Source organism: Choristoneura fumiferana, chromosome 11 (assembly GCF_025370935.1).
Source record: "Choristoneura fumiferana chromosome 11, NRCan_CFum_1, whole genome shotgun sequence".
In the NCBI taxonomy this organism is placed as follows: Eukaryota; Metazoa; Arthropoda; class Insecta; order Lepidoptera; family Tortricidae; genus Choristoneura; species Choristoneura fumiferana.
The window spans coordinates 13,685,688-13,709,101 of record NC_133482.1 but is presented as its reverse complement, the minus strand read 5'-3'; the positions used below and the strand labels follow the sequence as shown (position 1 = coordinate 13,709,101).

Here is a 23,414-nt window from a genome sequence, read left to right as displayed (position 1 = left end):
CCTAACTGTACCTGCTTGTGACTCGCCGAGTTAAAGCCTGACAAGTTCCTATTTAGCACTCGGTGGAACCCTGTCGCAGGGAGCCTCTGCTGTCGTTATCAAGTTTTTTTTGACAAGTGCGGAAAATGCTGACTGTGACAGGATTCTACCGAGTGCTAAATAGGAACTAGTTCTAAACGAAGTTTTTTTTGAGGTTGCATGCATTTTCTATTTTTTTTTTTTATGGAATAGGGGGAAAACTAGCAATCGGATCGCCTGATGGTAAGTGATTACCGTCGCCCATGGACACCTGCAATTAATTGCAAGTATCTAATATCGAAATGTATGTAATTGTCGTACATTATGCCATTAGTGAAGTAAGAGTAATCGTAGGACTGTGTCACTCTCACCCACTGAGATCCACTTATAAGTTGATCTAACAAAATCACACAGTTACTAGCACCCGTAGCCGGCAACAGAGTGTCATTTTCTTCGTAACTATTATTTTACGTAGAAATTTGCTTGAATATGTCAAATATTTCAAGTTTCCTACTTTTTCATCGTCAAATTATGAGGCTTCGTTTAATTAAGTACTTTAGTCTTTCCGATTACCAATTTATTTGTGCTGTACGGCAAACCTGTGCCGCCTGGATTATACATGTAAAAAAACAATTCATATATTTGTCGAAAACTCATTTATTTGGAGATTCATAAGTAACAAAGTCGTCCAAAGTGCTTGATATATTTGATATCAAAAGTTCTTCTTATACATATCACTATACTGCCGCCACTCAATCAAAAGGCACAACTGCACACTTGTTATTATATGCAATGACGGCAGAATAAATATTTATCGCTTATATTACTTACTTATTATACATATCTTATTACATACATTTAATATATTGCATTTTTGTACATAAATTACACCCAAATCTAAGTTGTTACATACATGTTGTATACACGTATAAATGAAGTTTTTATGTAGGATTTTTTTGATACAAATTGTCAAGAAAACATATTTTAACGAAGAAAATAAAAGTGTGCATAGTTCATGCAGGAGACAATAATTCACTAACATTATAAAACAATAATGTCATGGGACTAGTATATAGCTTGCTAAAACAAAAATCATAAGAAAAACAACTTAACGTAATTTCATAAATGAGTATAAGAAATAACTACTAATAACATCGTCAAAGTTTAACAATAATTTATAAGTTGATTTATGCATGCTCTAACTTAACCGTGTAAGATTTTTTTTAATTAAAACAATTACAAAACTTCCCGTCTTGACATTTTCCTTATTATTAGGTACATGTATTCCAACTGCCACTGGGCATTTTAACCAAGGAATAAGTACAATATTTTTGTCACAATAATATTTAAGACAACCACTGGAAGACACAATGTTGCTTTATGAAAACAACACGTACACACTAAATATTAATGAAGAGATTCATTATTTGTCACTAAATGTCAATATAACAATTTCTTTGTACACGAGTAAATTCAAAAGGGAGATTCATAGCGATCACAGAGGGACATGTGTAGACTTTTGAAATGTTCATTATTATTGTATATCAATAATCCAATTTCTACTCTTTATTGTGGTCTACGTATTTCGAAAGGTTGACTTAAAGAACTTCCCGTCTTAACTTGGTTTATACTACGGCGCTGCTCGCCATCTGGTTGACGCCGCACGTGCCGTCCCCTCTGTACACGCGGTAGTAACCTTGCTCTCCCCACTGCTTGCCCCAAGAGTTTTTGATCACCCAGTACGGCAGGTGCTTGTGGAAGAGCGGATAGTCTGAAAAGGAAAATAGATTATTTACAAAAATCTCAAATCAAAGTCCGATTTCCATATAAAAACCCCAAAAATTTCGAGGAAAATCATAATCGTAACTTTCTCAAAAATATATTAATCTATTCTATTTTAGTAAAAAAAAAAACTTAAGTTTTCCAAAGTCCGGTTGCAATCTTAATATTGCAGAAGTAAAAAATTCTAAAACCTCCTAAATAGAAAGTAAGCACAATGATTTAATTAAGTAGGTAAAGATCTCATAGGCTTACAATACAACCGAAAAACATGCTCCGAACGCGGCAGCAGCACACATACATGCCTAATGCCTTTTTTACTACAGTTAAGAAAAGCATTGTCATTTTCTTCGAAGTCACAGAGATTCCGACTCCGACTACAGACTCCAAATTTGTGCCTTTTTAACCGACTTCAAAAAAAGGAGAAGGAGGTTATTTTCGGTTGGATGTTTGTTACCTCAGAACTCCGTCATTTATGAACCACTTGAAAATCGGTCATACTGAACAACTTTCATGGGATACGAACCGCGAAAATGAAAAAATCAGCAATTTCATGGGAAACCTCAGCACTCACCAGCCTCAATGAATGAAACCAGGGATTTTTTTCTCGATTTTCGTATTGGTCCCATGGGAAAAGTTATTCAGTATGACCGTCTAAATCGCTTTTTGTTATTCCTGATCACCGATTAAAAATCACCGTCTACTTCCTCTGGTTTAACATCTGCCTGGAGAGAGACCTCTGAAGCCTTTCCATACATATTAATATCATTGACTATTTAAGCTGGGTTCGCTTAACGACACGTAAAAGACAGAAATATTACTTCGATTGAATACCCAAATTTCCCCGGCCGTCCTTCAATGTCTATCTAATTAATAAACATATGGCTATTTTAAGATGTACAGGTAACCTCAAAATCGATTTTCCTTATTTACAATCGTCATTAAATGTCAAGTTACGCAATCAAGCTTTACTTTTTATATGCGTTGTCACATTCAAATCTGGAGTCAGAAAAGGTTCTTATCTTTCTTTGTTATTTATAAAAAAACTGGCGGAAAATAACATTAGTGGGGTGTATTGTATACTCAGTACGGGTGCACGTTATTACTAAAATCAGAAAATATAAACATCTCAAAACTGGTGAGACTTGTACCAAAGTAATTTTTCTGTATTTATTCTTGGTGTAACATTAGTTTACTGGATTAGTAGGTGTTATGTAAGAGGGGAAACGTGAATGCGGGTCAACTAATAAAAACACTCACCGCCGCCCATGGACACCCACAAAACGAGCGGTATCACACCTGTCCACCTACCTCCCACTAGTTTATCGTGTAACTTACGGAACACCCTGTATCATTTTACGATTCTTATCACTTTTTATTTAGGTACTCTAATGTGAGATATTAAAAGATGCTAACAGTTGCATGTGCATATGTGATTGTATTTTCCTAAAAATAACTATTTCCGTTGTAAAACCCATAACTTGTATAAAATTGCTACGACCGCTACCTTGACAACTGGAGTTATTTTTCGGTAGTTTTTGTCCATGTATGCCCACTCACGAATATTCCAAAAAAGACTGACAGGAGGAAATTGTTTGAAAAATTATAGAGAAAAGTGAAAATGTTGAATTCAAAAATCGCCACAAGTATAAGAAAGTGAGTGAGACAAGGGAAGATCTGGTATTATTATGTTCATTCGTACACCCATGCAAAGTCGGGGCGGGCAGCTAGATTCTTAAATATAAAATTTTAATTGACCTAACCTATAATACAGGGCGAAAACCGTAGCTTTGGTATGAAAAAAAAACGGCTGCGCCCCCAAACTAGCCCACCTGACCGACTTTACACCTCTGCTTTCCCAGAACTTAAGACGCCGTTGATCGAAAATAATACCATAATTTATAATTAGGTGTTCTTCGAATACCTTTGGCTCCAAATCCAACTATGAGCACACCATGGTCCAGATTGGTCGGGCTGCAGAGCATCTTCCAGGGATGCGAGATGCCTCCGACGTAGAACTGCATGGCGTTAGCGTTTATACCTGAAAGTAACAATTCGTCGTATTAAATAAAATGTAACTAGTGGTTTCTGCGAGGTGTAGTCCAAATTTGTCTTATCGTTTACAGCACCAAAAACTTGATGGACAAAAAAGCTCATTTAATTATCAAACTTGCACAGAAAACTTCACGAAAATCGGTTGAGAAATGCGGTCTGTAAAGGGGATTTTTTTGTCCAAGGGAGGAGAAGCATTTTATCGTTCTTTTACCAATAGTCCTGCCAACTGTGACAATAACAAAATGAATAATCGACGAAACGAGTAAGTGCCATTATGATAATATGACAAACGTTACTCTGCCAAAAGCAACATCTGCGCAACTAAATTTGACGAATCGATCGGTCATCGAAAAACACATGTTTGCTCTTGAATCTTATGTGTTTAATGTGTATTTATTGATATAGTAAGTTCTATACAAGTAAAGAGTATAAGTGTCCGTTGTATTTATTTAACATAATTTATTTTAATGTGAATTATGTCAGGGAATTAACCTTGTTCGACCTAATTAGGTTTTGAGGTAGACAGGAAAACTTGCATACTCGTACAAACAACAAGACAAATGTTGGATAACACTATCCGTGCATGCCTTTTAATTCGACAAATAAACAGTCAGTTTAAAATTAATTACAATAGCACCTAAAATAACAATGTAATATCATATTTCCTCACACCTGGTATAGTTTACATGAATTTGCATTACACACGAGTGTTGCGGTAATTTAATCTTGCTGCAGTGAATCCATTAAAACACCAATCAAATCATGGTCCGCCTTCATATAGAGTAAAAAAATTAAAAGAGTTAGATTATCAGGAAATATTGGAAACATATTTTTTCTTTCGTCATTTAAACAAAAAACTAAGAAGATCTAGCCTGGTAGTTCTGCGTGACGTCACGTCGTGCTAAAGTGTCGCACATCACGGGCGAACCCCGAACTCTGAGGCGCTTCATCTTTGTCATTTGTCTGATTGACAAAACAAATCTAACGTGTAACTGACGGACTATTAGGTATAATTAGAATAATTTACTGTCATTTGGTGCAAATGGAAAATGGACGACTCCAAATTATACGTCACAGCAGAAAAATGAAAACTTGAAATACATCAACAATGAAAATTGTTCCTTGTCCTATGATAAAATTGACGAATTTGATGTATGCCGAAAAAAAAACGACTACTTGTATTTACGTACACTCAGAATTATGACGAATTGTAAATATGTTGCACCCGAAATCATTTGTTTTGGGCCTTCATATTCAGTTATGCCTTGATTTAGACAACATTCACTTATTGCTTATTTTATTTTGTTCCTAATTTATGATGATGGTTGATGGACAATATTTCATTTGGGTTTAATTAATTTCCAACAAAAATAAATTTGGTTGTAAATATTTTTTGGCACAATTACATTTTGACAAAATCCACTTTGGATGGTGTTCATTTTGATCCAAATTCAAACTGGCCAATTCAAGTGGACGATTTTCCATTTGTACCAAATGACACTAAATCACCAGAATTATATAGGAATTTTTCATCCAGGAATCGTGGTCTAATATTGACGTTGTATGATTAGTAGAATAACTCACCTATAGAAATCGGTCCGTTTCCAACAAGCCATTTGGCCATATCGGTTTCATTGGAGGAGATGTTGACGGCGCCGCTGATCTGCACTTTGGCGATGGTCTTGTTGAACACGCATTTGTCGTCCTCCCCCTCGTAAGGATAGTCGGATTCCAACTCCAGGCCACCAAGCTCTTCTATTGCTCTGAAAGATAAATATAGGTGATAACCGTCACGCATTCAAATTCATTGTCGAGAAGATTATTAGTATCAAAGGCGTATTACAAAATTAGTGATTATATACTCTGTTTCTAGGGCTGGCGAAAAAACGAACGTTGAAGAAGTATATATTTTGTCCGATGCACTTTTTTATCATTTGCTCTCAGTACAAATTTTTGAGTGGAGAGCCTTGGGGGAGGCCTATGTCCAGCAGTGGACGTCTTTCGGCTGACATGATGATGATGACAAATTTTCAAAGTACGGGCTGTTAGTGGTCACTCAAGACAACAAAACTTGTTGTATCATGTTTTAGAATGAGTAAGTTATAGTAAGTTTTTTCGCCTGCCGTAGAAACAGAGTATATCACGGCATATCAGCGTTTCCACCAATAATGTGCGAGGATGTGTTGAGAGGAATTTACTTCGCCTCGCTCCGCTCAGCTGTTTCCACCAGAGATGTGCTGTGCGATGAAGCATTTCTATTGGTTAATGAAAAACGCATTCGTGGCAACACATCCTCGCGCATTATTGGTGGAAACGCAGCTTTAGGGTGCGGGAATATTATAAATATGATTGTAAACGATCCATTATCATTAGTATCATTAATTACTAAGGGTGTGGGGTTGGTCCTGCTCACGTCTCCTGAACCACCCAATATACAAAAGTAACAAAGAGATAGAAAAGAGAGAGAACTAAATAATTCAGATAAAAAAAAACTTATAGAAAACTACGTTATCCCTGCTTTGATTAATATAGGCTACTATTCGGGAAAGTTCAAAATTACGGAACGCTGACAAAGTTGGGCACAACACCTAGTGAAGAAATAAATTGTTTGTAGTACTAAATTTTAATCATCATTAAATGCATGATAATCAATTAGTCTCACAAAATTGATTGTTTTTTTTTATTGATTTGTGGAACGAATGAATTAACTTATCTATACCTATAAATTAGTAACGCGACTGACTGAATGACTGACTCACAAGCTACATCCTAAACCACTGGAGCTAGGGTTTTGAAATTTGGCAGAAATATTCATCGAGGACCTTAGAAGGTCCAAGATTTATCGAAATTCCCGCGGAATAGAAAGCTATCAATTTTTATTATGCCGCAAAAGCGTAGACGCAGGATAAAGCTATTTAACATTATTTACATTGGTAATTTAGATACACAGCAATGTATCCATAATTACCTCAAGTAATCAAATTATACGCATAAGTTTAATTTAAATAAGAAACAGAAAAGGAGATGTCTCCTGTCTGGATCTTCAGGCTTGCCTATTGAATTGAAATTCTGGATTTCTCTACAGGGTGACAAATTTCAGCTCAATCGGAGACCAGGAACTGGTTCAAAAATGGTTTGCAAATTTTGAAAGTTACATTTTTTTTTCTTTTTTACATACGCACATTCCAAGTGAAAAGCTTGTAAAAATATTTTCAAAATAAATTTTCTCAGTAGTAATTTCTCCGTCAATACTGTGGCGTTTGGTATGAGGGTTAGTACATAGGGTAGAAATAAAAAAAGGGACACTTGACACCAATTGACCTAGTCCCAAACTAAGCAAAGCTAAGCCAAAGTACTATGGATACTAGGCAACGGATAAACATACTTATACATATAGATAAATACATATTCAAATACGAGTACATATTAAACATACGAGAACAAACATATTATAAATCAAGAGTTCTACATTGTTATTATAAACATAATAGAGGCAGACCGAAGAGAGATGGAGGGACGACTTAGGTGCCTATATTATATCGCCTTTGATAAAAAAAATGTTCTATGATATTTGTCTAGGGGTTGTATTTTTTTGCCTCCGACTGTGCGGAACCCGAATTATCCGATTATTGTGTAATTATTAATTAACACTGCAACATAGCTTTAAGTTATGTTGCAGTGCGGGCTACTACAGGTTTTCATGTTTGGGAAATATTTTTTTTTAGTTTAAGATCCTATGTGATACATGAAAGCAATGATTGTATGATTAACCCTTAATAATGCCCCATTTATTGGAGCATACTACCACAGAATCAAAAGCAGCTATCGAATACATACCTGACAAAGAATATTTTAAAAACTAGTCGTATTTTCAATAATACAATGGGAATTGTGACGTATTCTGAAATTAATGAGGTTCAGTTTCCAACTCAATGCAAGTGGTCGCTAAATCGCCTTTTTAGGGTTCCGGAGCCAAAATGGCAAAAACGGAACCCTTATAGTTTCGCCATGTCTGTCTGTGTGTCTGTCCGTCCGTCCGCGGCTTTGCTCAGGGACTATCAATGCTAGAAAGCTGTTATTTTTCACGGATATATATATATAAACTATGCCGACAAAATGGTACAATAAAAAAATTTAAAACAATTTTTTTAGGGTACCTCCCATAGACGTAAAGTGGGGGTGTTTTTTTTTCTCATCAATCTCTATAGTGTGTGGTATCGTTGGATAGATCTTTTAAAACCATTAGGGGTTTGCTAAGACGATTTTTCGATTCAGTGATTTGTTTGCGAAATATTCAACTTTAAAGTGCAAATTTTCATTAAAATCGAGCGTCCCCCCCCCTCTAAAATCTAAACCGGCGGGTGGAAAAATTTGAAAATCATATCAAACTTTCAAGGAAAACCATAACGGCTAAGTTTGCTTGAGAATTATTAGTAGTTTAAGAGTAAATAGCAGCCTAAGGTATAAAATATACCTAAACTTGGAAGATTCCGTATAAAATACGAAATCCTTAGCAAAATATTACTTATTTTTTCGTAATGGCTACGGAACTCTATTTTGGGCGTGTCCGACACGCTCTTGGCCGGTTTTTTTATTCGACTGGATGGAAAACGAGCAAGTGGGTCTCCTGATGGTAAGAGATCCAGAGACCAGGGGTATTGCAGACGCGTTGCCAACCTAGAGGCCTAAGATGGGATACCTCACGTGCCAGTAATTTCACCGGCTGTCTTACTCTCCACGCCAAAACACAACAGTGCAAGCACTGCTGCTTCACGGTAGGATTAGCGAGCAAGATGGTGGTAGCAATCCGGGTGGACCTTGCACAAGGTCCTACCACCTGCAAAATCACCTGCACCTGCCTCTACCTTATTAAGGGTTAAATGAACCCTCGGTGCACGAAGTCGACTCGCATTTGGCCGGTTTTAATTTGGTCTTGATTGTTTATATATTTGATCTTGTTATATTATTGTTTATTCAAGTTCGTCGGTCGCTGGCATTTGGTTTGCTGCATGACAACACCGAATGCTTCAACAAAAGCCATTCAAACAAGTCATAACTATGCTAATTATCCTGTTTACTTTATTGCTTCATGCAAGTGTTTATGGTTCTTCACTACAACAAACAATATTGATTCGTATCATAATCATAAGGATAACAAGGTTACCTAATTTACTTTACGAGGACATAACTCACATCTAGATCGAAACCTTCTATCTCTTAAGTTAAGATCCATTATGGATTTACTAAGATTTTATTTTCCAACTAGATCTTTCAACCCAAAATAATACAGCAATTAATTTTTTTAGGCCTTTCAAAAATTAAATGTAGGTCTAAATTAAAATGGTGTATTATTATGAGTTGATATCGCTTTACATGGGTGACACTCTTTCCCGGCCCGGATAATACCGACATGGAAATACCGACCCTGTTTTTTGTGTACATGCCCATAGAAACTAACATGAGCGTGTACACGAAAAACAGGGTCGGTATTTCCATGTCGGTATTATTCGGGCCGGGAAAGAGTGTCACCCCTTTACATTTAGGTGTGGGATAATATGAATGAATTTATGAATTTCGAACATGAAACTACCGTGAGACTCACTCATATTAAATGATATTAATCGATTAAAGACGTTAGTTATCAGGTACAATATCTTTTTAGGGTTCCGTAGCCAAAATGGCAAAAACGGAACTCTTATAGTCTCGCCATGTCTCTGTCTGTCTGTCTGTCCGTCCGCGGATTTGCTCAGGGACTATCAATGCTAGAAAGCTGTAATTTTTCACGAATATATATGTAAACTATGCCGACAAAATGATACAATAAAAAATTGAGGACACGCTGTTTCCCGGTTTTTTATTTGATTTATGAATATTGTGGAAAATTTGTGCTGATGTTTATTTATCCATCTAGCTTTTCCAAGACAGGTGGTAGGACCTTGTGCAAGGTCCGCCCGGATTGCTACATATTTCGCTCGAAATCCTGCCGTAAGCAGTAGGCGTGTGCACTGTTTCCGGTAAAATTATTGGAAAATTGTGGAGCCCATCTTAGGCCTCTAGGTTGGCAACGCGTCTGCAATACCCCTGGTGTTGCAGATGTTTATGGGCGGTGGTGATCTCTTAACTTTCTTTCGATTTTTTGTGTACACATATGTATAATACCTGTAAGCATTGTCCGGTAGGCCTCCGTCGCAGCCCTGGTCCAACTTATCGCAGTCGACCAACTCTTGCTCCGACAGCGAAAGCAACTTGCCAGTCTGCAGCTTCCATTGACCTTCAATGTTGCCTGTGCAAAAAAGCGTATACATTTTAAGAGCGTTTATACCTGCTGAGCTGGCAACGTTGAATTTTTGTTAGTTTTTCTCGATTATTCCATAAAAATGTAATGAAAATTAATAATGTTGTCTGATAGAACACTTCTTAATATATAAGTTAATGTGTCTACTCCAATAATTATGCGTTTTAGACTTTTATTTTCTTAAAAAACCGGTCATTAATTCGTTGTTAAGGAATAGAAAAGTCTATTCGCTGGGCTTAAGTCATGAAATTTGTTATGTAGGTAGCTGGACGTCTCGAATAACACAGGCTACTTTTTATTATGTGTTTTCGTAAACAATTAAGTAATGTGATTTGAGCGCGGCGCGCCAACAAACTGGTCACTCCAGTTTGGCGCATTTATTGTAATTGTGTAAATTGTAATTGCTTATATATGAATAAATGATTTCTATTCTTCTATTCTATTCTATTCATGTGTTTTTCTGTAATTTATTATTATTATTATTTTTATTTGTGTAAATTTTTGCTGTATATGTGTCTCTTCTGTGTTAGTGAATAAATGTCTTCTTTCTTTCTTTCTTTTATCCCGATATTCCCACGGAATAGGGATAAAATCTCGAAACAACAACCGCTGGGTTTAGTCATGAAATTTGATATGGGTATTTTATTTAACGTCAATGAACACCACGATGTCATTTTCGGGTATTCCCACGAGAATTTAATAAAATCCAAATTTTAATTCAACTGCTGTCTCTAATGTTCTACGCGTGCGAAGCTGCGGGTAAACGCTAGTAATATTGTAAATGCGAAAGTTTGTGTGTGTGTGTGTGTGTGTGTGTGTATATTTGTAACTCCTTCACGCTAAAACGACTGGACGCATTTGGATGAAATTTGATGTGCAGATAGCTGGATATCGGTTATAACACATAGACAAATTTTTATCCCGATATTCCCACGGGATAGGGATAAAATCTCGAAATAACAACCACTGGGCCATAAGATTTGAGTCATGAAATTCGGCATTATTGTTTTTAATGCAACGTCGGAAACGACCACGATGTAAGTTTTGGGAATCCCGACGGGAATTTCGTAATATCCCGGAATTTCAATTCAACTGCTGTATTTTAATGATTTAAGCGTACGAAGCCGCGGGTAAACACTACTCGTGTCGTAAACTTGTAATAAAATAAATTAAATAAAAATCACAATCTTCGTCGTACCATCAGCCAAATTTTAAGTGACCTACCAATTTTTAAACAAGTTCCAATCAAATGAATATGTCGCTAAAGTCGAACTTTCAAGTTCGACATGTCTATTGGCATTATTGTTTTATGACGTGCAAACGATTATCAATAGGGTACCTAGCTTGTTAATTAACTTCGGACATAATTCATTGTAATGCATTTCATGGAACTGTGAAAATATTAAGTAATAGAGTTTAAACTCGTGTAAAATATCTCACTTCAAATGGGAATATGTATCTTTAAAAATAGAATGAAGCAGAAACAAAACTCTACACCAAATCAAATTGACTCACCAGTAACGCTAAACGCCCAACAACTGCCGCAGGAGCCCTGGTTCTTGACCTCCGTGACAGCACCATGATCCCGCCAGTCGAACTTATCGGGCAGCTGCACTTCTGGGATCTCTGCTTTGACCAAAGGAATGTTGTTCGCATTCTTCAGATCAGGCCTCAACCCCAAGTACTTGCTGGTAAACTCCTTATAGGTCAAATCAGAAAACCGCGTCATTGCGTACCTCGCAGTTCCCCTCTCGTGGACATTCAACTCATGCACCTTCCTTACGTTAGCTCTGAATATCGTAAATCTCTTTGCCATTTCAGTGTAATTGTCCACGTAATCGGGGCTGTACGTTGTCAAGAAATCATAGAAGAGTTGCTCGGCTTGCAGCATATGGTGGTGTTCGGTCGTCAGACTCTCTTGGTAGTCGCACCAGACGCGGAAATTCGGAGCGTGCTCCGTCCAGGGCCTTATCCACACATTCACACGGCAAAATTTGTTGGAATTGCCATCCTGCTTCAGTTTGCAATCAGATTTCACGCTCAACGCCATACAGTCGGTGACACCCACCTCTATTTTCATCCTGTAGTGAATGCCTGCGAGAGCCTGTTTCTCAAGGGAGAATATCCTTACCACTTTAAGCCTCCTCGGATACGGATATTTCGCTTCGATATGCTTTACTGCTTCTTTCGCTAATTCCATAGCCATTTCTGAACTTTCTAATCCCACATGTGGTTCTAATGGGGACTCGTCGTCTTCACATATTACTTCTATGTTTCTACCGTTCTCCACCCATAGTCGCTCAAAAACATGGGAAACGCAATGCCGCCTCGGAAGATGCTCGATGAACTCACAACTAGAAATATTCGCAACGTACTCGTATTTTAAACAAGATGTAAATCCCACGTCGAAGTCTATTGTAGTCACACGTCCCTTTTGAATTTTTGTAGAATAGGTATTAATTTGGAACACTCTCTGTTTATATCTGTGCGCGGATGAAGCTTCTAACTTCTCCAGTGATTCGTCAACTAGTTTACCAATCGTGATATCAATACTAGCTTTATCGGTATTTATATTTGCAGATCGTTTCTTTCTGTCCACGGTATTACCGTAGCATTTGACAGTAACATCCTTCACCTCCATACTGTTGGGTACTAACCAGGTCATGGACTCGCAGGCCGTAGGCGATTTAGCAGTATCTACGAAACATGTATCTCGATGTTTATAAACATCTACGTCCTTTGAACAATTGGTACTTGCAACTATAAAATTCATCTTAATCGGATGTTTTGAACTGAGAGTAGGAACTATATTTGGTTCCCCTTGATGGACTAACTTGAATTTTATATTTTGTGCTTTTTCTATTTCTTTTATTGAGGCTGTTATTAATATAGGTATTGATATTCCTGTCACCGAAGCGAAGTCACTGTCGTCATCGCATACTACAGCCACATGTTGGACGACCAATTCATCATCGGGATCAGGCCATAATCTAACAAGACACAATCTACGATTTAAGCCATCTATCTCCTCACATTCTGACAATTGCACACCTGCTTGTGGACGCAAACAGAAAGTGACAGCCGTTTCAATGTACATTCGGATCATGCGTGCACCCATTTGCATAGTGTCATCAATAGCATGGACAGTTATAAGTTTCTGTAAGTTATGACTTTGAGATCTGTCATTTATTTCTTTAACAGCGCGATCTGCATAGTAGAAAGTAAGATCATCCTCTATATAGTCATCATCTTCTCTAAGCTGACGTTTTTCTCTTTCAATTTGACGAGCACCAGGAATTTCATCATCCCATTCGGTAGGATTTGCGTGTTTGGATTTTCGATTTTTACATGACACTTTTATATCTTTCAGATATATCCATGACCTTTCCCATATAGTAGAGAGGCATAAAAATTCAATTTTAGGTTCTTTGAATTTGCAATCGTTGACATTTATCGCGTTACCAATAAGACACTCCGTAGGTGACATAGAGAATTCAATCGTAGTAAGAATCCCTTCATTGATTTGCTCCGAAACCCGGTGAATTTTTAGTAGTTTGTGCATATATTTTGCATTAGACAATCGTTCGAACTTAAGAATTGCTTCTTGTGCAAGGTCTCTATTTCCTTTATAATTAAATTTGTCGTCCTGCGAACCAAATGGTTTAACTTGTATCCCAACTGGTTTACCTTTTAACTCATCATTTAGAACTTTCGTTATGTCTTTAGGTTGTCGTTCTTCATTAGATGTAACCACTAAACTTCTTTTCTTTTTGTCTTCATCAAACGTTTCATCATTTAGATTTTCGTGTGTGTCGGTATTGCAAATCACTTCAATTTTGTTTGATTTTAACCAAACACGACTCCAAATTTTTGAGTGGCAAAACAGTACTGTTTCATTATTTGCTCCACACTCAGAAAGGAATATGTCATTATTGGAGCATCTGGTAGGGGATGCAGTGAAATCTATTTCATAAAGCCTTCCTGCTACTACCTAATAAAAATAATCATAGAGTAAATTGACAACATTTGATTATTTTCGATGGTACAAATGTGAAGTTGTACATTATAGCAAAATATTAGCAGTTTCACTTTTTCACAGCTAGTTAAGTTCTAATGATTCTTATTTTAATAACATGCAAGAATGGTATCATGATATCATCTACGAGCATGCAGTTTTCGATTGGTGAGCAAATAACGTTTAAAATACTGATATACGTAGTATCACATGCATGTCACTTCATTTGTAGTTTAGTATCATGCGTTTCAGTGTGTATATATATATAGATGTGTGCATATTATGTTTGTGGTTTTATAATATAAAATGTGTGTGCATGCGTGCGTTTATATTTTTATTTGTTTACCTGAGATGTAACATGCTTGACTTCTAGAACGTCGTGGCGTGTTTTCTTATTTTGCAACTTCAAGTACTTTTGCAAAGATTTTTCCGCCAAAGCTTTGTACTCTGGTTTGCTCGAGTCTTCTTCTTGTGGTGACCCACGTCTTCTACTTACGCCAGCGATCTCACGTTTTCTTCTTTTGTCGATATGACAGTCTACATTGATTTCTTTTTTATTGGCCCAAGTCTGTTCTAGCACTTCTGAACGGCAAGAAAACGAGTCTCCATTTGCAGGCAGTACATCGAATTCAAGTCCTGTGAATACCCCAGAAACGACTTGGACTGTAACTTTAGTTACTTCGATTTTCCTCTCACCCAGAGTACCGCCGGAATTGTGAAGATATTTTTGCAACGATTCTTCTGCTAAAACATGGTACTTTCGGTCGCTGAGGTCTGGTTCTATTAGGCCGCCGCCTATCATTTCTCGCTTCTTTCTGTTTAGTTGATCACTTGGACCACACATTACGGTTATATCATTTTTATTAATCCAGGGCTGTTCCCACACTTCAGAGTGACAAGTAAAGGAGTCGCCGTTCAGTGGATGTACTATAAAAGCAATTCTAGTCATTGATCCAGAAACTACTTGGGAAGTCACTCTAATCACATCGATCTTTCTCACGTTTAAAACGCCACCAGAATTTTGAAGGTATTTCTGCAGCGACTCTTCCGCCAAAGCCTTATACTCTGGCTTACTCGGGTCTTTCTCTGTTTCACCGCCTATACTCTGTCGCTTAACTCTAGTCTGTTTATCATTCCTATTGCAGTTTACAGTAATATCTTTTTTCTTAAGCCAGGACTGTTCCCACACTTCAGAATGACACGTAAACGAATCGCCGTTAAGTGGGTGAACAGTAAAATCAATTCTAGTCTTAGATCCAGAAACTACTTGAGTCGTAACTTTAGTCACTTCAATCTTTCTCTCGTCTAAAATGCTACCTGATGTCTGAAGGTATTTCTGCAGCGACTCTTCCGCCAAAGCCTTATACTCTGGCTTACTCGGGTCGTTCTCTGTTTCACCGCCTATAATCTGTCGCTTAACTCTAGTCTGTTTATCATTCAGATTGCAGTTTACAGTAATATCTTTTTTCTTAAGCCAGGACTGTTCCCACACTTCAGAATGACACGTAAACGAATCGCCGTTTAGTGGGTGTACAGTAAAATCAATACTAGTCTTAGATCCAGAAACTACTTGAGTCGTAACTTTAGTCACTTCGATCTTTCTCTCGTCTAAAATGCTACCTGATGTCTGAAGGTATTTCTGCAGCGACTCTTCCGCCAAAGCCTTATACTCTGGTTTTCTCGGGTCTTTTTCTATTTGGCCGCCAGGTATCTGTCGCTTAACTCTGGTCTGTTTGTCATTAATGTTACAGTTCACGGTAATGTCTTTTTTGTTGAGCCAAGCCTGTTCCCACACTTCAGAATGACACGTAAACGAATCGCCGTTTAGTGGGTGTACAGTAAAATCAATTCTAGTCTTAGATCCAGAAACTACTTGAGTCGTAACTTTAGTCACTTCGATCTTTCTCTCCTCTAAAATGCTACCTGATGTCTGAAGGTATTTCTGCAGCGACTCTTCCGCCAAAGCCTTATACTCTGGCTTACTCGGGTCGTTCTCATTTTCACCGCCTATAATCTGTCGCTTAACTCTAGTCTGGTTATCATTCAGATTGCAGTTTACAGTAATATCTTTTTTCTTAAGCCAGGACTGTTCCCACACTTCTGAATGACACGTAAACGAATCGCCGTTTAGTGGGTGTACAGTAAAATCAATACTAGTCTTAGATCCAGAAACTACTTGAGTCGTAACTTTAGTCACTTCGATCTTTCTCTCGTCTAAAATGCTACCTGATGTCTGAAGGTATTTCTGCAGCGACTCTTCCGCCAAAGCCTTATACTCTGGCTTACTCGGGTCTTTTTCTGTTTGGCCGCCAGGTATCCGTCGCTTAACTCTGGTCTGTTTGTCATTAATGTTACAGTTCACGGTAATGTCTTTTTTGTTGAGCCAAGCCTGTTCCCACACTTCAGAATGACACGTAAACGAATCGCCGTTTAGTGGGTGTACAGTAAAATCAATTCTAGTCTTAGATCCAGAAACTACTTGAGTCGTAACTTTAGTCACTTCGATCTTTCTCTCCTCTAAAATGCTGCCTGATGTCTGAAGGTATTTCTGCAGCGACTCTTCCGCCAAAGCCTTATACTCTGGCTTACTCGGGTCGTTCTCATTTTCACCGCCTATAATCTGTCGCTTAACTCTAGTCTGGTTATCATTCAGATTGCAGTTTACAGTAATATCTTTTTTCTTAAGCCAGGACTGTTCCCACACTTCTGAATGACACGTAAACGAATCGCCGTTTAGTGGGTGTACAGTAAAATCAATTCTAGTCTTAGATCCAGAAACTACTTGAGTCGTAACTTTAGTCACTTCGATCTTTCTCTCGTCTAAAATGCTACCTGATGTCTGAAGGTATTTCTGCAGCGACTCTTCCGCCAAAGCCTTATACTCTGGCTTACTCGGGTCTTTTTCTGTTTGGCCGCCAGGTATCTGTCGCTTAACTCTGGTCTGTTTGTCATTAATGTTACAGTTCACGGTAATGTCTTTTTTCTTAAGCCAGGACTGTTCCCACACTTCTGAATGACACGTAAACGAATCGCCGTTCAGTGGGTGTACAGTAAAATCAATTCTAGTCTTTGATCCAGAAACTACTTGAGTCGTAACTTTAGTCACTTCGATCTTTCTCTCGTCTAAAATGCTACCTGATGTCTGAAGGTATTTCTGCAGCGATTCTTCCGCCAAAGCCTTATACTCTGGCTTACTCGGGTCGTTCTCTGTTTCACCGCCTATAATCTGTCGCTTAACTCTAGTCTGTTTATCATTCAGATTGCAGTTTACAGTAATATCTTTTTTCTTAAGCCAGGACTGTTCCCACACTTCAGAATGACACGTAAACGAATCGCCGTTTAGTGGGTGTACAGTAAAATCAATACTAGTCTTAGATCCAGAAACTACTTGAGTCGTAACTTTAGTCACTTCGATCTTTCTCTCGTCTAAAATGCTACCTGATGTCTGAAGGTATTTCTGCAGCGACTCTTCCGCCAAAGCCTTATACTCTGGCTTTCTCGGGTCTTTTTCTGTTTGGCCGCCAGGTATCTGTCGCTTAGCTCTGGTCTGTTTGTCATTAATGTCACAGTTCACGGTAATGTCTTTTTTGTTGAGCCAAGCCTGTTCCCACACTTTAGAATGGCATGTGAACGAATCGCCGTTCAAAGGCCGTACCGTGAAATCAATTCTCGTAAGAAATCCGGCAACAACTTGCACTGTAACTTTATTCACATCAATTTTTGTTTCAGTTAGAGTACCACCAGAAGTCTGAAGATATTTCTGCAGAGACTCTTCTGCCAAAGCTTTATACTCTGGCTTGCTTGGGTCTTTTTCTATTTGGCCGCCAATTAGTTGTCGCTTTACTTTCAGCCGCTGCTCATTTATGTTGCAGTTTACATCAATTTCTTTTTTGTTGAGCCAAGGCTGTTCCCACACTTCAGAATGGCATGTGAAAGAATCGCCATTTAAAGGCCGTACCGTGAAATCAATTCTGGTAAGGGATCCGGCAACAACTTGCACTGTAACTTTATTCACTTCAACTTCTGTTTCAGTTAGAGTATCACCTGAAGTCTGAAGGTATTTCTGCAGGGACTCTTCTGCCAAAGCCTTATATTCTGGTTTGCTCGGGTCTTTTTCTGTTTGGCCGCCAGGTACATGTCGCTTAACTCTGGTCTGTTTTTCATTAATGTTACACTTTACGGTAATGTCTTTTTTGTTGACCCAAGGTTGTTCCCACACTTTCGAATGGCATGTAAACGAATCGCCGTTTAAAGGCCGTACCGTGAAATCAATTCTTGTAAGGGATCCAGCAACAACTTGCTCTGTAACCTTATTCACTTCAATTTTTCTTTCAGTTAGAGTGCCACCGGATGTCTGGAGATATTTTAGCAGCGACTCTTCTGCCAAAGCTTTGTACTCTGGTTTGCTCGGGTCTTGCTGTGTTATGCCGCCATCTATCTGTCGTTTCACTCGACGTTTTTGACCAAACATGTTACAGTCTACGGTGATGTCTTTTTTATTCAACAATGGTTGATCCCATATCTTAGAGTGGCAGTCAAAGACGTCGCCGTTCGTAGGATAAACATCAAAATCTATTTCAGTTATTAATCCAGATACTACTTGAGTCGTCACTCCTGATACTTGAACAAGTGTTTGACCTAATGAAATGCCAACAGATTCGAGGTATTTTTGAAGAGATTCTTCAGCTAACTGTTTATATTTAATATCATTCGGGTTCCGCTCTGTTACTTTTCCAAACTTTACATACTTTTTCGGAATTTGCTTATGTTCAACTTCTGCAGGTATTACAATTGGTTCATTTTCGCATTTAACATTGACTTGTCTTCCATTTTCTAACCATGGTCTGTCCCATACTTGTGCTTTACACTCACGGATAGCTTCATTTAGTAACAACTGGCAGGTATTTATATCGACATTCTCGTCATTTTGGCAATCACTATATCCGACGGTAAATGCAACTTCAGTTACAAGTCCTGCCACAACTTTAGTCGATATTGATTTAATCGATACTAATTTTTGTTTCTTGTTTATATTTGATTGTTTTTCTAAAAACTGGAGCGCTTCTTGTATCATGTTTTGTATTTCCGGATCATTCAAATTTTTATTTTTTTTGTTTGAATGTTCGGTATCTACGAAACTTTCATGTATACCTCTTTCATTGCAGATATAATTAATTTTCATTTCATTCTTTTTATTTATACGTTCGTGTATAGTTACGTCGCAAATTTCTGAACCCAAGTCTTCAATTGTGCTGCAGTTCAATCTTTTGTTAAAATCCAATGTCTTTTTACAATTTGTATACGATAATAGCATAGAAATCCTAGTAAGCCTTCCCAAGGTGTTTTGAGTAGTCGCGTCTAAAATTTTTAATATCCTCATTGCTTGATCTTTGGTAGACTGTGATTCAATTTTTATTAATGCTCGTTTTGCTAGTTTAGCAAGAATAGGATCGTCGAACGGAATTGTTTTTGACTTTCTTGACAAAATCTCTTTCTCGTCGTCATAACAGAAAGTGTTCAGTATTTGAGGGAAAGTTTTATTAGAACCGTCTATAACACCGTTACAAATTTTACGGGAATACTCTTTCTCTTTGCAATGTTCACTATCGCATGGAATCGTAATTAAAGCTTGCAAATAGAAGAAGTGTTTATCGTTTTCAATTTCTTGCTCTGCTGCTAATACATCTTTCAATATTCTGTTCTTAACAAACATATCATGCTCGTTTAAGTATTCCACCATAAATCGTGCTAGTTTGTGTACATAGTTCGCATGGTCAATTGACCTTTTCATTTTTTGAAATTTTTTTGCAAGATCTAAAACTTTCAAATCGTCACTGTAACTTCTTTTGTTCCTTTGATGGTCATCGGACGGTTTATGGAAACCAGCAAAGTTGAAAAAATTCATCATGTCATCAATTGCTCTCCTTTGGTCCTCATTTAAAGAATTAGGCTGATTAATGTGTGATTGTGGTGCTGGAGCGGATTCTTCAACGTAGTGTTTAACCGTTTCGTCTTCATGGACATGTTCAGTGTTTTCTAAGGTTGGTGCAGAACTTTCTGCAACAGAAGCTGTTCCAGGACCCTCGGGTGTTTTAAATTCGCTAAATGGAATAATTTGATCTTCCACGCTTTTAACCATATCATCGGTTAGAGTTTTTTCTTGGTTAGGCTGCGCTTGTGTGTCAAAATTGTGGACCACTCTTAAGTCATCATCAAAATTGCCTGAAGAATCGGGGTAAAGTTCATTGTTCTCGCTGTTTCTTTCACTGGGTAGGACTTCTCCCTCGTCGCCAAACAGCCATTCCGCGGTGCAGTTATTAGCTAGTATAGCACGATATTTAGAGCCATCCGGCAACTTCTTCCAGGGTTTTTCTAGTATCGAAATTTTGCAAGGAGTACTTACTGGACACGGCTCGACAGACGGCGCCGTACAATTGTTGAAATCGACCAGTAACGTGAGAATGTAGCGCACCCCATTTACTACCTGCAAAAGTTGTTAGAGTTAAAATCTGCATTGATTGCGCCCATGTGCAATAACACTATACATGCAATAAATGTAATCAAAAGTAAATGCAATGAAAAAGAAAAAAAAACTCCTTTGTTAAATCAATGAATTAAAATAATTATTTCTTTATTTCTTTTAAGTATTATTTTAGTTCATTAATATGGACCTCCGCAAAGTAACGCCTGATTCAATAAATTAATTGTTAACTTAAATGAAACTACACTAACATTATTTTTCTATCTTAAATAATTGTAGTTAGGTATCTAATGCAATGTCGAAGAATACTTCATCAAATTAATGGATCATTAGTGGAACTACTGGGTAACATATTCTTCCATTAGGTACTTGGCTGGCAGTCATTGACATGCCCTTACTGCGGAGTAGTTGTTAGAAAAGTAAGATTGGTTTTTGGAGTCTATTTGTATTCTTTATTTCAACTCCAAATATTGTTACTTTTACGATCATCCCGTAAAATCCATATCGAAAATACATACTGAAACATAGATGCACAGAAAAACCAGAAAAAGAGAACAGTGCTGGGAATCGAACCCAGGTCCTCAGCATTCCGTGCTGCGTGACATAACCACCCCTACACTACCATTGGACAGGAGTACAGATACGAATAGCTAATATGCACCACATATCTCAGCTTGTTTGTTTCTTATTTAGTCACTTAAGCAGCGACACTAGCGACATCTATGCTGTAGCCCTCGTCGAGAAACTTTCAACACCCCATTGGAACAAACCGCTCACCCGGACAAGAGATGTCGCTATCAAGCAATCAAATTAAGATTGGTTTTTGGAGTCTTTTTGTATTTTTTATTTCAACTCCAATTTCTCCAAAAAACAATTCTCGATGAGGGCTACAACATAGATGTCGCTAGTGTCGCTGCTTAAGTGACTAAATAAGAAACAAACAAGCTGAGATATGTGGTGCATAGGAGAAATTCGTGTCTGTACTCCTGTCCAGTGGTAGTGTAGGGGTATGGCACGCAGCACGGATTGCTGAGGACCTGGGTTCGATTCCCAGCGCTGCTCTCTTTTTCTGGTTTTTCTGTGCATCTATGTTTCAGGTTGTATTTTCGGTAAGAAAAGTAGCTTCCAATTACATTGCTGTCTCTTCAACCTACCTGAACTTGCCTCTCCACATCGACAACAGACTTCAGCGAGTGTTTGGAGCCCGGGTCATGCAGATCGAGGTGCCTGATGCCGAGATGGGCCATTTCTGGGACCCCCGTGGCCGTGGGATCCACATGGGTCGCGCAGCCGATGCACGGGGCGCTAGGTCTGGGTACCGCCACGAACTGCTCACCCGATGTCACCTGATGAATGACAAACTCATGGGTATTATTTTGCCCTAAAGAGCTGTACCAAGATGTAGCGGTTAAGGTACTTCCTTGAAGTAAGTGTCAGCCATACAAAACCGCAACGTCGGCAAAAAAAAACTGTCCATTACCCGGTGAAAGCAACGGACTTCTACAAGCGGCCTTAAGCGCCTGCTCAAAGGATTAGTTAACAAAGGGCAACAGAACTGTCTGGTCTACCTAAACTATGAACGTACCTATAAATTAACGACGTGATATACTAAAAAGAACAAAAGCTAATCATATGGGGCATTGGCACAGGTTTATAGGTTATCAAGCCGCCCACCTAGTAAAAATATTTTCATAATAGTTGTTTTATAAAAGAGCGGTTGTACCTAACGGTTTTAATGTGGTTTCTACTTGATTTAAAAGATAGTATTTTACGAAAAAACATTTGAAAGGAAGGATAAGATATAGTTACCTAGGTATTTATTGCATTGTGACAAACAATAGGTTATAAAAAGCAGGTAAAGGACTGTAACTAAAAAAACCTATTTCGACTTAACGACCTGAGGCTTTGTTGTCTAAAACCTAAAACTAAAAACAGTTGGAATCACAACATTTTTCACCGAAAGAAAAAACGAGTTGCCTTTTTTTGCTGATTTCGTCATTTCACTTAACAAATTCAGGGATTTGATTTGATTGCATTGATTTGCATTTCCATGCAAATACGCATGCTTTAGGAATATGCATAAACAAGAGCAAATTTTAGTAAAAAAACAATAAACTATGCATTACATAAATATGCATACACGTGTAAACAAAACGTTTGGTAAACAGAACATTGCAAGACATTGTCATGTTTATTAAACATAACCGAAGCATGCCATGTATCTGCTGAATACTCAAATTTCAAAAGTAAACAATGCATTGCACTCTACACGGTTCGTTGTGAAAACAAATACAAGTATATATATTTATAATTTTAAAAAATATTTAAAACATTGACAGCGTCTTTACAAATCTGAGAACAGGCGGCGCGCCTGCGACTAGACCAGGCATTTTCAACCTTTTGGTTTTAACGGCACACTTTTCGTGCATCAAAGTTTCACGGCACGCCAGTAAAAATAGTTAAGTGCGAGTCGGACAGCCACGTAGAGGGTTCCGCACAGTATAACCATAATATGTATTCCGCCGACTGCAAAAGTGTAAAGAACACGGTAGTCGGCCGCATTCGGCGAGCGACAGCTGCCACCGCCTTAATATGGCCGCCGCAGTAGACGGACAGACTAATGTAACAACGACGGTCGTTCGCCGAAGTAGTTTGAAACAAGTTCGGCGACCGCATTAGATGAACGACGCAGTGTAATTGCCGCTTAACATAACGGACAGTGGAGGCTTATTAATCGCAAACGCCACGCGTCAATTGTTTTCGTATTATTT

The 23,414-nt window shown here is 38.0% G+C and overlaps 1 protein-coding gene across 1 annotated transcript in view; it reads right to left on the bottom strand.

The window, feature by feature from the left end:
- Nucleotides 1-657: 657 nt before the first annotated feature.
- LOC141432845 (uncharacterized) overlaps nucleotides 658-23,414 on the bottom strand; it is a 32,014-nt gene continuing 9,257 nt past the window's right edge. Inside the window, exons 3-9 of the mRNA XM_074094641.1 lie at nucleotides 21,798-21,989; nucleotides 14,509-20,646; nucleotides 11,663-14,138; nucleotides 10,012-10,135; nucleotides 5,437-5,615; nucleotides 3,722-3,838; nucleotides 658-1,789 (exon numbers count right to left, since the gene is read on the bottom strand). Coding sequence (XP_073950742.1) covers nucleotides 1,644-1,789; nucleotides 3,722-3,838; nucleotides 5,437-5,615; nucleotides 10,012-10,135; nucleotides 11,663-14,138; nucleotides 14,509-20,646; nucleotides 21,798-21,989 — 9,372 coding nt within the window. The 3' untranslated portion in view covers nucleotides 658-1,643. The remainder of the gene's footprint in view (nucleotides 1,790-3,721; nucleotides 3,839-5,436; nucleotides 5,616-10,011; nucleotides 10,136-11,662; nucleotides 14,139-14,508; nucleotides 20,647-21,797; nucleotides 21,990-23,414) is intronic.